At 46.4% G+C, this 15,432-nt stretch overlaps 2 protein-coding genes and 1 non-coding gene across 12 annotated transcripts in view; 1 reads left to right on the top strand and 2 right to left on the bottom strand.

Moving 5' to 3' along the window:
* The window catches only part of NIT1 (nitrilase 1), a 3,648-nt gene extending 922 nt beyond the window's left edge, over positions 1-2,726 (bottom strand). The window contains exons 1-6 of one of the 10 annotated variants that reach the window (XM_027610072.2): positions 2,520-2,726; positions 1,483-1,581; positions 982-1,236; positions 750-853; positions 404-537; positions 116-241 (exon numbers count right to left, since the gene is read on the bottom strand). In XM_027610072.2, the coding sequence (XP_027465873.1) occupies positions 116-241; positions 404-537; positions 750-853; positions 982-1,226 (609 nt within the window). In that variant the 5' untranslated portion in view covers positions 1,227-1,236; positions 1,483-1,581; positions 2,520-2,726. Of the gene's footprint in view, positions 1-115; positions 242-403; positions 538-749; positions 854-981; positions 1,237-1,482; positions 1,582-1,962; positions 2,121-2,152; positions 2,347-2,519 lie in introns of those variants that run through there. The other 9 variants (XM_027610073.1, XM_027610067.1, XM_027610074.2 and 6 more) reach the window with 9 other exon arrangements.
* PFDN2 (prefoldin subunit 2) lies at positions 2,274-15,432 on the top strand. The gene is made up of 4 exons (XM_027610079.1): positions 2,274-2,416; positions 14,134-14,222; positions 14,336-14,459; positions 15,125-15,432. The coding sequence occupies exons 1-4, from the start codon at positions 2,342-2,344 to the stop codon at positions 15,299-15,301; spliced, it is 465 nt and encodes a 154-aa protein (XP_027465880.1). The 5' UTR covers positions 2,274-2,341; the 3' UTR covers positions 15,302-15,432.
* On the bottom strand, positions 14,822-14,894 carry TRNAK-CUU. The gene has a single exon. It is a non-coding gene; the product is annotated as a tRNA-Lys (tRNA).

Below are 15,432 nucleotides of genomic sequence, written 5' to 3'. Positions count from 1 at the left end.
TCGATTCCACAACCCCCAGATCATGACCTGAGCCAAATCAAGACTCGGATGTTCAACCGACCGAGCCACCCAGGCACCCTGAAGTCCTTTATGTTTTGAACAGGGGTCCTCTTACCTCCCAGTGGGCTGGGCCTGTAACAGATCCAAAAGCTGAAGGGTAGGTAAGTATTTCTGCTCCAGCCTGAGCCAATGCCAGAGAGAGTTCAGGAAACCGCATATCATAGCAGATAGCTAGACCAATCTGGAATGAAAAACAGCCTAATACCCCTGTCCTGTTTGTCATAGCATCTAGTCATACCCACCACCTACCCCACTCCTTAGGGCTTTCCATCCTCTATTACTTTGAGTATGTTTATTCTCCCTCCTGTTTCTCTTCCCCACCTCGTCCTTTCACAACTCCCACCTTGCCTACTGGTGTGCTGACCGGAGACTCAAGACTGGGCCCAGGAATGGTAGAGTTGCTCTCATGCATAGGCCCCTGTCCTGGAATCTCCACGTCACACAGATGGGTCTTCCTGTAAGTGGCCACTACTGACCCTGGAGGAAGAGAAGGAAGACTCAGTGCTGGTGCTCTAGAAGCCCAGCTTAGTGCCTGTGCTCCCAGGGAGCTAGCTTATAAGCTAGAATCAGAAGCACAAACACCCTGAAAACTCCTGACCAAGGAAACTGAGTTGAGAACCAATTCTGGAGAATGTTAGTTTAGGTAGAAGAGCCTGGAAAGAGACAGCTAAAAAGTTATGAAGTCTCACCCTTGTTGTCCAGAAGCACATGACAATTGTAGATTTTCTGAGTCTGCTCCCAGTCTTGGCCTCGCTCATGGAAACCACCCAAGGACAGCCAGAGTCCACATTCCCTGGGGGAGGGAAGGCAGAGGGGAGGAGACAAACTGACAACTCTTCTCAACGTTCTACCCTCCTATCTGCCAATTCGGGGACACTGCCCAACAAAGAAACCACCTTTCCCTCCCCCTTTCCCCGATACCTGGCAAGCTGGGTATATTCTCCCAAAAGGTTCCCACCCAGTGGCTCAGACAGGCGTAGTGTCTCTGCGGGGTCCCTTGCAATGAAGTCAAATGCCTCAGGCAGGAAAGCGAGGCAAGCACCCAGTCTGGCAGCCTCTCGAACAAGCTCAGCGCATGTTTTAAAGTTCTCCTGTTTGTCTGGTGTTGATGTTACCTGGCACACAGCCACCAGCGGCAGTTCCCAGGAAGAAGAGGAGATAGCCATGGCTCTGGGCCTGTGGATGGCACAGGCAGGACTCAGATTTCCCAGCATGGGGAAATGGAAGTTTAATGATAAGGGTCTCAAATGGGGAGGCAGGAGGGCTGCATGGCCCTTTGATTTCTCCTCCTGAGGGCACCCACTGATGAAATGTTCTGCGGATGGTTGGCACCCCAGTGTCTCCCACCATCTATTCTTTTAACAAACATTTCTTGAGCATCAATTAAGTGCCAGGCACTGAGGTCAGAGCAAAACACGTTACCTGCGCTGTGCACAAAGTACTGAGAGTCGCGGTATCTGGAGTCCAGGACACAAAAGAAAGGACAGGAACTGGTGAGAAGGTCTGACGATGAAGCCCAGCCTGAGGAAGGTGAGAAATCAGGACACCAACCGCTCCCTCAAGCAGTATATTTCTAGGATTCTCTGACTTCTCTCTTCATACTGTTTGGCTGAATCAGGGCCCTCCCAGTAAAACACCCTAAGTCTTCAAAACACTGTTTAGTGTAAGTAATTATGGGCTACAGGAAGAGATCACAAAGTGGGAAGATGGAGGAAAGGGCTTTGCTCGGCACCTGAATACCTCCACTTCCAGGGATTGCATACTAAACAAGCCCTTTTCCCCAGCGGATCGTATCCGCGGTTCAAAAGTCATCTCCAAGAAACTTCCTTGCTTTTCCCAGCCTCTCTTCTTGACTGTGCACCTGCTCAGCTTTACTGCTCAAAGCATATTTCCCCCCCTTACCCCAGAATCTCGGAGGGGAAGTTCACCTTCCCTCGTTCCCCACCACTCCGTGGAGGGTGGAGGGCAGAGGGCACTGGCACCCACGCAGATCCCAACCCGCGTCTCTACTCTCGGGTTAACCCGTCCTTTCCACCTCTCCCAGGGACAGTGTCTCTGTTGCACAAGTTAAAGCACCGCAGGTGAAATTCACCGCGGCGGGCGGGATAGGTAGGAGGTCCTACATGAAGATAGAGCCAAAACCATCCGCAGGATCCGAACCGAAGAGCGAAGAGCCGCCTGGAAGCGGAGGCCTCGGGGCGAGTGGGCGGTAACTCGCAGGCCGGATGTGACGCACGGCGGGGCGGAGCTACGCACGCCGGAAGCCCAGCAGGCGGCGAAGATGGCGGAGAGCAGCGGTCGCGCCGGCAAGAGCAGCGGGAGCGGCGCGGGGAAAGGGGCGGTGTCGGCAGAGCAGGTGAGGAGCGGAGAACCCGAAGGAGGGCAACCGGGCCGAGTCCGGAATCGATGCGAGGAGAGGGGGGAGCCTGTGGCTGGTGCAGGCCTCACTCCGGTCTCACCTTTGCGAGGCCGCCCAGAGAGGGGAGGGTCCTTGGAGAAGCTGGCGGAGCCCCCGGGGAGAGAGCCGGAGAGTTGGTAGGTGAAGGCCACGCCTCCCTTGGGGTGTTGGGTGAGCCAGCAGGAGGCCGAGCCCCGAAATGCGGCGTGTGAGAGGTTGCACTGTTGTGAGGGGAGATAGGTCGTCGCTTTCCCCACTTCTCCGCACCCTCAAACAGGATAGGCTGGGCCAGGCAGCTCGCAACGAATCCCGGGGGATTAGTCAACGGGCTGGTTGTGTGGTCTGTTACGTGACCCTGAAACGACGTTGACAGTCGCCCTCACTCTGCAGAGCCACGTGACTCACATACTTGAAGAGTCTAGTGTTCCATACTATTTTGACTCGCAAGTCCTTCTTAGATTGGATTTCTTTAGCGGCCAGAAACCCTTTTCTAACCCGAGTTTGCATTTCCCCCAGTGTCTAGGATCGGGAAACGTTTGATAAATAACTCCGAAAGCCTTCTGTGGCGTGGGAGCCATAGTTTGCTAATGGTGGGGGCTAGTGTTTAATAGAGGTGGGAAGAAATCTACATAATAGAAAGGAAAACATAAACAACAGCTCTTTTAATTACAGGTTCACTTATCAGTTATTTGTTGAACAGTTACTACAGGCAAAGGTGTCTGCATAAAGATTTTTCAAAGAGCTCATAGTAAAATAAGGCCTACAAAATGCTAACATGAGGCAACGGATGAGTGTCCTAACAGGTATAAAGTGCTGTGGGAATTTGCGGACGGGGTAAAGGATGGTTTCTGCCCCCAGGTGGGGGGGGGAGCGGTTGTGGTGGAAGGGAAGGGGGAAGGAACCTAATATTTTCTGAGGCTCTACCATGTGCTAGGCCCTCTGCTTGGTACAGGAAAAGATAACATGAAATGACCTTGTTTTCAAGATTGCTCACGGACTCATTTGAGAAAAGACAAACCAAACAGTAAAGATGTACAGTATTCCACACAGGCCCCTCTTTATGGTAGCTAGAAGAGGGACCCTCTAACTAAGCAGGAGGTTATGGGATTTGAAGAGTGGGTGGGAAACGGGAGCTGTGGTATAGTGGGGTGGCTAAGAGCGTAAGAAGTGCCCTGGGGTTTGGCAGATTTGTGCTTGAATCACATTTCTACTATTTATTATGTGTAGATGACCTCCTGTGAGTTACTTCTCTCACCTTGCCCTCCTGTAAAAATATAATGGTGCATACTTCATCACTATTTTGATTATTAGACAAGAAATGCATGCAAAGTGTTTTGCACAGTGACTGGAATATAGTATGTTTGTTTTTCTGGAAGACATAATCCTTCAGTTCAATTCTAAAGGATGAGAGAAATTAGTCAAGCAAGAAGGAAGTGGAGAATTTCCTAGGTAGAGGGACTCATATGCTTAAAAGCACTGAGGCATGAACCTGCCTGGCATGTTTAGGGTGCAGGTAGACTTAAAGTATGGGATGGAATGCAAGCCTTCAATGTAAAGAAAAAGGAATAGGAATCTAGGATGTTTCTCAGATTTCTGTCTTTGATAGATGCTGGTGTCATAGGGAATGTAGGAAGATAGGAAATGTTGGGGGAGGGGGCTGGGGAATAAGTTTATTTGGGGGTTTTGAGTTTGGGTTTCTTGTAGGATGTTCAGGCAGAGACATTTTTAATAGTCGGTTTGACTTACAAATATTGAGTTACAGAAATCCGAGTCAGAGATACAGATTAGAGAATTAGAAGCTTATGGTTGGTAGACAAAGTCATAGTTATGGGCAAAATCATCTAGGGTTTGTACAGAAAGTGAAAAAAGCAGAACAAGGGTGGAACCAATATAAGGGGTTATGGAGAAAGAGAAGAAGCCCTCAAAAGAAACTGAGCAGTTGTGGTAATTGAGTTCTGAGGCTGTTCTTGCTTAACAATGTGTGGCCTTTGTGTTCCAGAGAGAACACTGGGTAAAAAATACTAGATTTATTGGGGTGCCTGGCTGGCTCAGTAGGTAGAACATGTGGTTCTTGATCTTAGAGTGGTGAGTTCAAGCCCCATGTTGGGCCTAGAGATTACTTTAAAAAATTAAAAAATATATATATATGATTTATCATTCTTGCAAATGTGAGCTACATATGTCCCTTATAAACAAGATGGAAGGAAGTAACACATTGTACTAGGTACTCATTTTTTCTTCTGTTATTTAATTACTGCTATTTGGAGTAGGTTATGTTGTTCTCCCTTTATAGGTAAGGATATTTGGATTTCAGAGACTCTAGTTAACTTACCCAAAGTCAGTAACTGGAAGAGCAGGGCTTTCACTTGAGTGGGTGATTTGAGAATCAGACAGACATATTTTTCCATGTATACATGATCATATTAAAGATACTTGAACTGAGCCTGAAGGAATGGGTAGATTTGAACAGGTGGTAATGGAAATAGAACGTAGGGAACACGATAAGAAGAGGAGAGCTAGACTGAGAAGGCGCAGGCTGACGTGAGGTGCGGGGACTGGCGAGTTTAGCTAAATCATGAGGTATAAGAAAGATGTGGTGCTTAAAGCAAGCTGAGTCTTTGCGTGGCAGAGAATTTGGAACTTTTTTATTTTATTTTATTATGTTAGTCACCATACATGACGTCATTAGTTTTGGATGTAGTGTTCCAGGATTCATTGTTTGCATATAACCCCCAGTGCTCCACGCAGAACGTGCCCTCCTTAATACCCATCACCAGGCTAACCCATCCCCCCCCTTCCCTCTAGAACCCTCGGTTTGTTTCTCAGAGTCCATCGTTTGTCATGGTTCTTCTCCCCCTCTGATTTCCCCCCCCTTCATTTTTCCCTTCCTCCTATCTCCTTTTTTTTTTTTTAATATATAATGTATTATTTGTTTCAGAGGTACAGGTCTGTGATTCATCAGTCTTACACAATTCACAGTGCTCACCATTAGCACATACCCTCCCCAATGTCTGTGAATTTGGAACTTTTTAATGTAAGCAGTGAGGGAGTCACAGAAGGATGTATGGTATGCTGTTGTTATTTTTCTTTTACATAAAATAACACATGTTCATTGTGGAAATGTAGAAAACACAGGAAAAAGTACAAAATAAAAAATAAATTGCCCATGATCCTAGTATCCAAAGATAACTACTATTACCATTTTGGAATATATCCTTTGATAATACTCCAAAGGAGGTTTCTCCCCCTCCTTTATGTTTTTGTATGTTGTGTAGAGGGAAAGGGAGAACATGTCTTCTTTACGTATTTATATACTTTATAATATTAGTATTATACAATGTATACTTTTGTAATCTGTGTTTGTTTTGTTTTTTAGAGGTTTTATTTATTGGAGAAAGAGCGTGAGCGAGAGAGTGAGAGAGCGTGAGCAGGGGGGAAGGGCAGAGGGAGAAGCAGATTCCTTGCTGAGCAGGGAGCCTAATGCAGGGCTTGATCCCAGGACCCTGGGATCATGACCTGAGCCAAGGGCAGACAGTTAACCGACTGAGCCATCCATGTGCCCCTGTAGTCTGTGTTTTAAGTCTAATATATCATGAACATTTTTCTATGTCATCCAAGTATTAGGAAAATTAAGTTACCAGCAGTGTATAGGATGAATTTGGAGAGCCCAAAAATAGGGAGATAATTTAGAAGACTACAGGAGTAGTTCAGACTCCATGGGTAATGAAGGCTCGGACTAGGGTGATGTCAGAGAGCCTAAGAAGGGGCGCCTGGGTGGCTCAGTCGTTAAGCGTCTGCCTTCAGCTCAGGTCATGATCCCCGGGTCCTGGGATGGAGCCCCACATCGGGCTCCCTGCTCGGTGGGAAGCCTGCTTCTCCCTCTCCCACTCCCCCTGCTTGTGTTCCCTCTCTCGCTGTGTCTCTCTCTGTCAAATAAATAAATAAAATCTTAAAAAAAAAAGAGAGAGAGAGCCTAAGAAAAATTGCTGAAGCAGGTGCAGTAAATTTGGCAGTTGTTGGGATAAGGGTGTGTTCAAAGATGAAACCAGGGTTTCCTACCTGGAGGGTTAGAGTGGTGTCATTAGCAGAAATAGGGGAGACAGGGGTGCCTGGGTGGCTAAGTCGGTTAAGCGTCTGCCTTCGGCTCAGGCTGTGATCCCCAGGGTCTTAGGATCAAGTCCCGCATTGGGCTCTCTGCTCCACAGGGAGCCCGCTTCTCCCTCTGCCTCTGCCTCTCTCTGTCTCTCTTAAATGAATAAATAAAATCTTTCCAAAAAAGAAATGGAGACAAGAAAAGGAACAGTTTAAAACGGGGTAAAAGATGATCAATTCCGCTTCAGATGACCTGAGTTTAAGGTGTCTGTAGGACATTTAAGTGGAAATGTTCTGTACTAATAGCTATTTATTGACAACCTGTTATATACTGGATATTGTCCTAAGTCCTTGATGTAACTAATTGATCTTCACAATATCCTAGGAGACAGTTATTATCTTTATGTTATTGGTGAAGAAAAGATTCAAAAAAGAGATAACTTGCTCGTGGTTAGACTGTGAAACCATTTCTTACCGACTTCAGAGCTCCTTCCTCTAACTTGGAAGTATGGGTCTAGAATTTCTGAGAAGGCCTGGGTTTGCAGGCAGTAGAATAAAGGCAATTGTTGAAGCCATAGAAGTAGCTAAGATACGAATTGAAATAGACTAGGTAATAAAGGGAGAAGTACTATGAAAAGAATCTTAGATCCTGTCTCCATTGTGGGGATGAGAGGAGGAACTTCAGAAAGAGGAAAGGAGTGTTAAGAGAGGTAGGAGAACCAATGAACCAAAGGGTCCTGGAAACTGAAAGAGAAAAGAGAACCTTCCTTGTATTGGGCACTGGACATATTCCCTCAGTTTAGTTCTCCTTGTTACCCTGAGGCAGTGGTTCTCAGCCTGCTGTGATTTTACCCCAGGAGAAATTTGGTAATGCCTGGAGACATTTTTGGTTGTCACAAGTAGGAGCTGCTACTGGCTTTTAGTGGGTAGCAGCAGAGAGGTTGCTAAATCTCCTACCATGCACAGGATAGCCCCCTATAAGAAAGTATTTTCCTGCCCAGAGTATCAGTAGTGCTGATGTTTAGAAACCCTTCTGTATGGTATATGAACTCCATTTTATAAATGAGGAGACCAAGAGAAAAGTTAAGTAACTCGGTCACTATAGCAAGTAAAGAGCAATAGTAGGATATGAACCCATGTCAGACACAGAAGTTTGGGCTATTTCCACCCTACCATGTTGCTACTTAAAGGAAGAGAGTTTGAAGAAGCAGAGTGAAAATTGAGAAAAAATTGTTGAATTCGGTAGGAGGCCATTCATGATTTTTGAGAGGGTAGTTTAGTAAGTAATAATAATTTAATAACTAGTATAGATAGAAGGCAATTTAAAGTGGGTTGGGAGTGAAGGGGGAGGTGAGGAAGTAGAAGCAATGAGTACAGACTAGTCCTAAAGTAGAAGATGAAGAGAAGGGCTGAGAACCGTTATTTGTTGGAGTAGTAATGTCAATGACGTTTTTTTATTTTTGTCTTTCTTTTTTTAAAAAAGATTTTATTTATTTATTAGAGAGAGAGTGTTAGCACACACAAGCAGGGAGGAGGGGCAGAGGGAGAGGGACAAGCAGACTCCCAACTGAGCAGGGAGCCTGATGATGTGGGGCTTGATCCCAGGACCCCGAGATCATGACCTGAGCCGAAGGGAGACTCTTAACCGACTGAGCCACTCAGGCGCCCCTGGTCAAAGACGTTTTCTTGATAGTTGAGTATGTTTGTCAGGAAAGGGGGCACTAAACTGAAAAGAAGATTCTTAGTGACACCCCAGAAAATGCTTTTCCAGATGCATCTAGTCATAATTCTTGATCTGTTGTTCTATTTTTCACTGAACCCAGTAAGAGTAAACATCATGTAGGTAAGAAGACCAAAGGACATTTTGGAGATAAAGGTAATGATTATAGATTTTTCCTGAAGTTATCAACACTATGTGGTATTGATTAAATAAACAACAAAAAAAAAAAGAAGGAAGGAAATGGGAAAATAAATCATCGGAAATAGTTTGACCTTTTTTTTAAGATTTTATTTATTTATTTGAGAGAGAAAGCATGAGCAGGGGGAGCAGCAAAGGGAGAGGGAAAAGCAGACTCCCCACTGAGCACAGAGCCTGATGGGTCCTGAGGATCATGGCCTGAGCCGAAGTCAGCCACTTAACCAACTGAGTCATCAGGCGCCCCGACTTTTTTTTTTTTTTAAGACTTTCTTTTTTAAGTAATCTCTACACCCATCGTGGGACTGGAACTCACAACCCTGAGATCAAGAGTTGCACGCTCTTCTGACTGAGCCCGCCAGGGGCCGGCCCCTAGTTTGACCTTAATGAGAGGTGATACATGACAAGCCAGTAATAATACATCAGTAGAAAATGGATTCTTGGAGTTCAACAAACCTGGGTAGAAGTGCCGGCCCCTAGTTTGACCTTAATGAGAGGTGATACATGACAAGCCAGTAATAATACATCAGTAGAAAATGGATTCTTGGAGTTCAACAAACCTGGGTAGAAGTACTGGTTCACTGTGTTACACACACACACACACACACACACACACACACACACACACACACACACACACTGGTTCACTGTGTTACACACACACACACACACACTGGTTCACTGTGTTACACACACACACACACACACACACACACACACACACACACACACACACACACACACACACACACACACACACACACACACACACACACACACACACACACACACACCCCTACCAGCCTTGCTATAAAGTGAAGTACGTGTCTTAAACTGTGTTTTTATTTTAGAATTAAATGAGATAAAGAGTAGCAGAGTGCTTGGCATATAGTAGTGTTCTTTTACTTATAAACTGGGAGGAAGGTGCTTTACTGTAGGACTGTGGAAAATATAGGTATTTAAAAAGAGGTTGCATTTGCATATTTAAAATTTCAAAGAAGGTAACAAAGATTAGAAGGCAGGCTGCATGATTGAAAGTTAGGAACGCAATAAAATTGGAATAATTTTTTTTTTTACGATTTTATTTATTTGAGAGAGAATGAGAGATAGCACGAGAGGGAAGAGGATCAGAGGGAGAAGCAGACTCCCTGCTGAGCAGGGAGTCCGATGTGGGACTTGATCCCGGGACTCCAGGATCATAACCTGAGCCGAAGGCAGTCGCTTAACCAACTGAGCCACCCAGGCGCCCCTAAAATTGGAATAATTTTCTATCAAAAAAATTTAAGGAGGGTGCCTGGGTGGCTCAGTTGGTTAAGCATCTGCCTTCAGCTCAGGTCATGATCCAGGAGTCCTGGGATCGAGTCCCGCATCGGGCTCCCTGCTCAGATGGGAGTCTGCTTCTCTCTCTCCCTTTACTGCTCCCCCTCCACTTTTGCTGTCTCTCGCTCTCTCTCAAATAAATAAAATCTTCTAAAAAATTTAAGGAATTGATGTGCTTTATTTTATTCTTAATTTTTTTTTTAAAGATTTTATTTATTTGACAGAGAGAGTGAGAGGGCACAAGTAGGGTTAAAGGGAGAAGCAGGCTCCCCACAGAGCAGGGAGCCCAATGGAGGGCTCGATGCGGGACTTGATCTCAGGCCCCTGGGATCATGACCTCAGCCGAAGGCAGATGCTTAACCGACTGAGCCACCCAGGTGCCCCGATATGCTTTATTATTATTTTTTTTGAGAGAGAGAGAGAGAGCCGCATACACTCGAGTGAGGGGGAGGGGCAGAGGGAGAGGTTCTCTCTCAGAACCTAAGCAGGTTCCATACTCAGCTCAGAGCCTGATGTGGGGCTCCATCCTATGACCCTGAGATCATGACCTGAGCCAGAATCAAGAGTCAGACACTTAACTGACTGAACCACCCAGACATGATACACATTTATATGTGAGCACATAGAAGGGGTTAACATATGGGATGTGTTAACTAATTTTATTTTGGTAATCATTTCACAATATGTACATATATCAAGTCATAATGTTGTATACCTTACACTTACACAATGTCATATGTCATATCTCAGTAAAGCTGGGGCGGGGGAAGAAAACCATGTCCTGTATAAAATTGTTTGTATGTGCCAATTATGAGAATGTAAAGAGCTCTGCATAGTTACCAGGATTGCAGTTACTTTTGAATAAACAGCTGGTATTTTAATTTAATTGGATTCTTTTTCAGTAGGAATGTTTACATGTAAGATGATGATTTTAGTAGGGTTGAGAGAATCAACACTGACCTGGCCATCCCTGCTTATACCAGACAACTTTAGGAGAACGGGGAGTAAGGGAAAGAGAAGGAAATTTAATTCTAGCCATAAGGGAGAAGACCATTAGAAAAGTTGTATTTTAACAGGAAGAATGTGGGAATAGATCACAGCCCTTCTGTCTTCATTATGTGGCAGACCCCAGAGATGGCAGGTTAATATTAGTTTATTTTACATCTAATTTCCAGTTAGGTTACAGTTAGCTGCTAAGAGATGTCATTTTCTTTAAGTACACCAGTGGCTGAAATTTTCCATAAAACTGTGGTAACTCATACACTTAAATAGATTTATTCTAGTTTGACATTTGATTACAAGTTCATAAACTGGACCAGGAGGAAATAGGGGTTGTTTATTAACAAGAATGTTTGAAGAAAAATTGGAATTAAAAAAAATCTCTCTTTTGCCTTTAGTTGTGTTAAATTGGTGGTTGAAAAGTAGATTCTTATTAATTACTAAGGAAAATAAGTTCAGGCCTCAGAAATTTTAGACTCTTAAGCTGATTTCATTGGTGTATTTAACAACATACATCTAGAAGAGTGGGTCATTTGGGTGCTAGGAGAGCATCTAGAATCTGGTTTAGTTATGGAATTTTCTTAGGTGAAATTATTGTGTTTTTTTTTTTTTTAAGATTTTTTATTTATTTACTTGCCAGAGAGAGACACAGCGAGAGAGGGAACACAAGCAGGGGGAGTGGGAGAGGGAGAAGCAGGCTCCCCGTGGAGCAGGGAGCCCGATGGGGGGCTCCATCCCAGGACCCTGGGACCATGACCTGAGCCGAAGGCAGACGCCCAACGACTGAGCCACCCAGGCGCCCCTTAGGTGAAATTATTTTGATCTGTAACACTGACAGTGGAGAAAAAGCTAACTATAAATGGAATAGTTTGGTATAGGCGGTGGAGGTGAAGGAAGAACAGCTTATAAACGAGTTAGGTTCTCAAGGCGTCTGTTGGAACGAGTGGACGGAGTGGACGGAGTGGAGATGGATCGGTGGGGGCCTGGAGATGCAGCACGCTGCTCGAGTGGCGGGGTCCTAGCCAGACCTGTTCCTTGGCTTTTTGAGCAGTAGAGGGATGTAGGGGTGGCACAGGTTAGCCGTTAGGATCTTACTAGCTGGGGGCGCCCGGGTGGCTCAGTCGTTAAGCGTCTGCCTTCGGCTCAGGTCATGGTCCCAGGGTGCTGGGATTGAGCCCCGCATCGGGCTCCCTGCTCTGCGGGAAGCCTACTTCTCCCTCTCCCACTCCCCCTGCTCGTGTTCCCTCTCTCGCTGTGTCTCTCTCTGTCAAATAAATAAATAAAATCTTTTTTTTTTTAAGATTTTATTTATTTATTCATGAGAGACAGAGAGAGAGAGAGGCAGAGGGAGAAGCAGGCTCCCAAGGAGCAGGGAGCCCGATGTGGGACTCGATCCCAGGACTCTGGGATCATGACCTGAGCCGAAGGCAGACACTTAACCATCTGAGCCACCCAGGCGCCCTAAATAAATAAAATCTTTCAAAAAAAAAAAAAGGATCTTGACTAGCTGTCAGTGAGCCTTGCAGAGAGCGCTAGAGATAAAAGATCCTAGTAAGGTTGAGGTGGTTGTTCATTAGTGGCAGTGAGACTGGACATGATGTGAACGGGAGTGAGAGCTTCAGCAGTAGTTTGAGTGGGTGGGCTCACTGCTCTCCACTGAGCAGGAGGGGCCGGAGGGGAGGCCGTGTGGGTTTGGAGAGAAGGCTGTGATAGTAGTTAATGTACTCTCCTGCTTAGAGAGTCCTTTCATACTAACTGGTTCACAGGATACAACAGCTCAATAGAGTAGGTTCCCTGTGTGTTTCACACGTGAGGGAACTAAGGCTCGAAGAGAGTAACCCCGTGGTTCTCAGTTCTGGCTGCACTAATAGAATTATGTGGGAGAGCTTTTGAAAATACTGAGGCCTGGGGTGTCTGGGTGGCTCAGGGTTAAGTGTCCCACTTGTCTCTTGATTTCGGCTCAGGTCATGATCTCAGGGTCATGAGATCGAGCCCCAGGCTCCGGGCTCAGTGCGAGTCTGCTTGGGATTCTCTCTCTCCCTCTGCTCTTCCCCCACGTGCATGCACATTCTCTCTCTCTCTCTAAAAGTAAATAAAATCTTAAGAAAGAAAGAAATACTTATGCCTGGGCCTCACCCAGTGATTGTGTAATTGTTCTGAGACGCCACTGTTCACGCTACCCTGGGGATTCTGATGTGTAGCCAGGGTTGAGAACCATATGGTTAAATGTCCGAGGCCATAGAGCCAGTATGCGGCAGAGACAAAACCTGAAACCCGGTCTTTTGTCCCCGGGCCCCAGGTTTTCCTTTTTTTTTTTCTCCTACCCCAGCCACCCCCACAATTTGCTGTCCTCATTACCTTTTCTACCTTTCATCTGATGTTCCTCTCCACACACAGTCCTCAGCCCTGTACTTAAAGTCATGGGGGTGGTGATAGTAGTACCCAGTCTGGTTTTCATGAAATTTTAATTCCCTGCTCCGTTTCTGGGGAACAAGGAGCTCGTAGTAATCATTCCTCTGGGCCTTTACATACGTTACTTCTTACGCATCTCTTGCACTCCTTCTTCTCCCAGTTTCTCATCCTTCAGGCTTCAGTGAAGGCAGTGTGTCTCCGCAAGCCCATGTTAGGGTTTCTAGGCTACAGAAACGGACTCTGGCCAACGTTTTTTTGTTTCTTTTTAAGTAGTGTTTTGGAAGGAGAGTGGGTCATTCAGGGAATTGAACACAATGAGAAGAAAGATTCAAGAACTGGGTCACACCAAGTTCAAGAACCAGGGCAGCTTTGGGGATTTCAGGAAGAGGGACCGAGGATCATCTGTGCAGGACAGCTGGTTGTCTTGGCTCCCACTGTCTTCTAGACCTCTTTGTCTCTCCCCCAAAATTGGTTCCTATACAGAGACTCTGGTATAGAACAGGTCGCTGCCCCCGTGGTCAGGGAGCATGGGTCCTGTGAATAGTAGCCCCACAAGCAGCCCACTGAGCTCAGGAAGGGCAGTTTCCCTGTGGGAGGAATGCTGGGCAGACCCAAACGAGAGTTACCCACTACAAAGCCTTTGCAGACAGCTCTCTCTCTCCCTGCAAGTCTGAGCACCCCCCCCACCTGTAGTACACGCGCCTGTCCCTCCCCACGCGGAAGCCGCAGGAGGGCCCGGCACAGTTCTCACACGCAGTAGGCTCTCCGTAAGTGTTGCGCGAGTGGAAGTCCTGACAGACTAAAGGTAGAAATCACAAACTTGGGTTCCACTCCTTTTCCAAGGTAGGTGTCCAGAGCTTGCCCTCCTGTGTTGTTTCTGGAGCCTCTGCCATGTCCACCGTCTCCTCTCTCACTTAACTCTTTCTCGTCTTCTAAGGTGATTGCTGGCTTCAATCGCCTTCGGCAGGAGCAGCGGGGTCTGGCGTCCAAAGCCGCTGAGCTGGAGATGGAGCTGAACGAGCACAGGTGAGGAGGTTGGGGAGCAGCAAACGGAAGGAGAGTTGGCCGGGCCATTTTGTGAGGGCTGGTTGCAGTCGGTGGGGCCAAATTCTCAGCTGCGCCTTGTCCTCCTGCCGCAGCCTCGTGATCGACACGCTGAAGGAGGTGGATGAGGCCCGCAAGTGCTACCGCATGGTTGGAGGTGTGCTGGTCGAGCGGACAGTCAAAGAGGTGCTGCCTGCCCTGGAGAGCAACAAGGAGCAGGTGAGCAGGGATCCCTGAGAAGCTCTGGGCAGCTGAGGGGTGTAGGCCAGTGGGTAGGAACCCATGTTGAAGACAGCATAAAAAGCCTGTTAGCCTGTGCTTTTTATGCTCTGTTAAGTCTAGACTCAGACAGGAGTAGTTTCGGGCTGCCAGCCTTTTTCCCTGCGCTCTGTGACCTGGCCGATCTGGGGGAGAGGGGGCAGGGAGAGCCGTGTTTCTCACAGTGTAGTCCATGGATACCTGCATCCAGGTCACCTGGAGGACTGACTTTAAAATGCAGCTTCCTGGACCCATTGATTCAGAACAGTTGGAGGTGGGGCCTGTGGAGTGGCTTTTTTTTTTTTTTTTTTAAGTAATCTCGGCGCCCGGCATGGGGCTTGAACCCACAACCCTGAGATTAAGGGTCGCATGCTCTACCAACTGAGCCAGCCAGGCACCCGTGGAGTAGCGTTTTAAAAACAAACAGCCCAAGTGGTTCTTAATGTACATTAAAGTTTATAAATCATTGTGTTTGAGAAAGGCATACTTTTAGTGCCTGGCTCTCCTGTTAATACTTGGTGAGGCTAGAGGTATCATCCCTCCATCACATCCCCAGCCATAGTCCGTACCAGGCAGGGGAAGGGAGTCCTGAAAGCCTCATGTAATCCCTGTCGCTTGCCCTCCAGATACAGAAGATCATTGAGACACTCACACAGCAGCTTCAGGCAAAGGGAAGAGAATTAAATGAATTCCGGGAAAAGCACAACATTCGTCTCATGGGGGAAGATGAGAAACCAGCAGCCAAGGAGAACTCAGAAGGGGCTGGGGCGAAGTCCAGCTCGGCCGGAGTGTTGGTCTCCTAGGGATCAAGACCTTTGCATTTTTTTCTACCCTAACTCCCACTTCTTCTAATTTCTCTTTATTGTTATTATTATTATTTTCTCTGCTATTGTAATATTTTTTTGTTAATTAAATGTTTTGGTCAGAATGCTTA

This window comes from Zalophus californianus, chromosome 10, assembly GCF_009762305.2.
Source record: "Zalophus californianus isolate mZalCal1 chromosome 10, mZalCal1.pri.v2, whole genome shotgun sequence".
NCBI classification, from domain to species: domain Eukaryota; kingdom Metazoa; phylum Chordata; class Mammalia; order Carnivora; family Otariidae; genus Zalophus; species Zalophus californianus.
This window is presented reverse-complemented; position numbering and strand designations above follow the sequence as displayed.

What these genes read in the sequence shown, in the direction of transcription:
- PFDN2 (XM_027610079.1), top strand. Translation starts at nt 2,342, where the DNA reads ATGGCGGAGAGCAGCGGTCGCGCCGGCAAGAGCAGCGGGAGCGGCGCG. An exon ending in GGGCGGTGTCGGCAGAGCAG is followed by an intron (nt 2,417 to 14,133) that starts GTGAGGAGCGGA and finishes TCGTCTTCTAAG; the next exon opens with GTGATTGCTGGCTTCAATCG. An exon ending in ATGGAGCTGAACGAGCACAG is followed by an intron (nt 14,223 to 14,335) that starts GTGAGGAGGTTG and finishes CTCCTGCCGCAG; the next exon opens with CCTCGTGATCGACACGCTGA.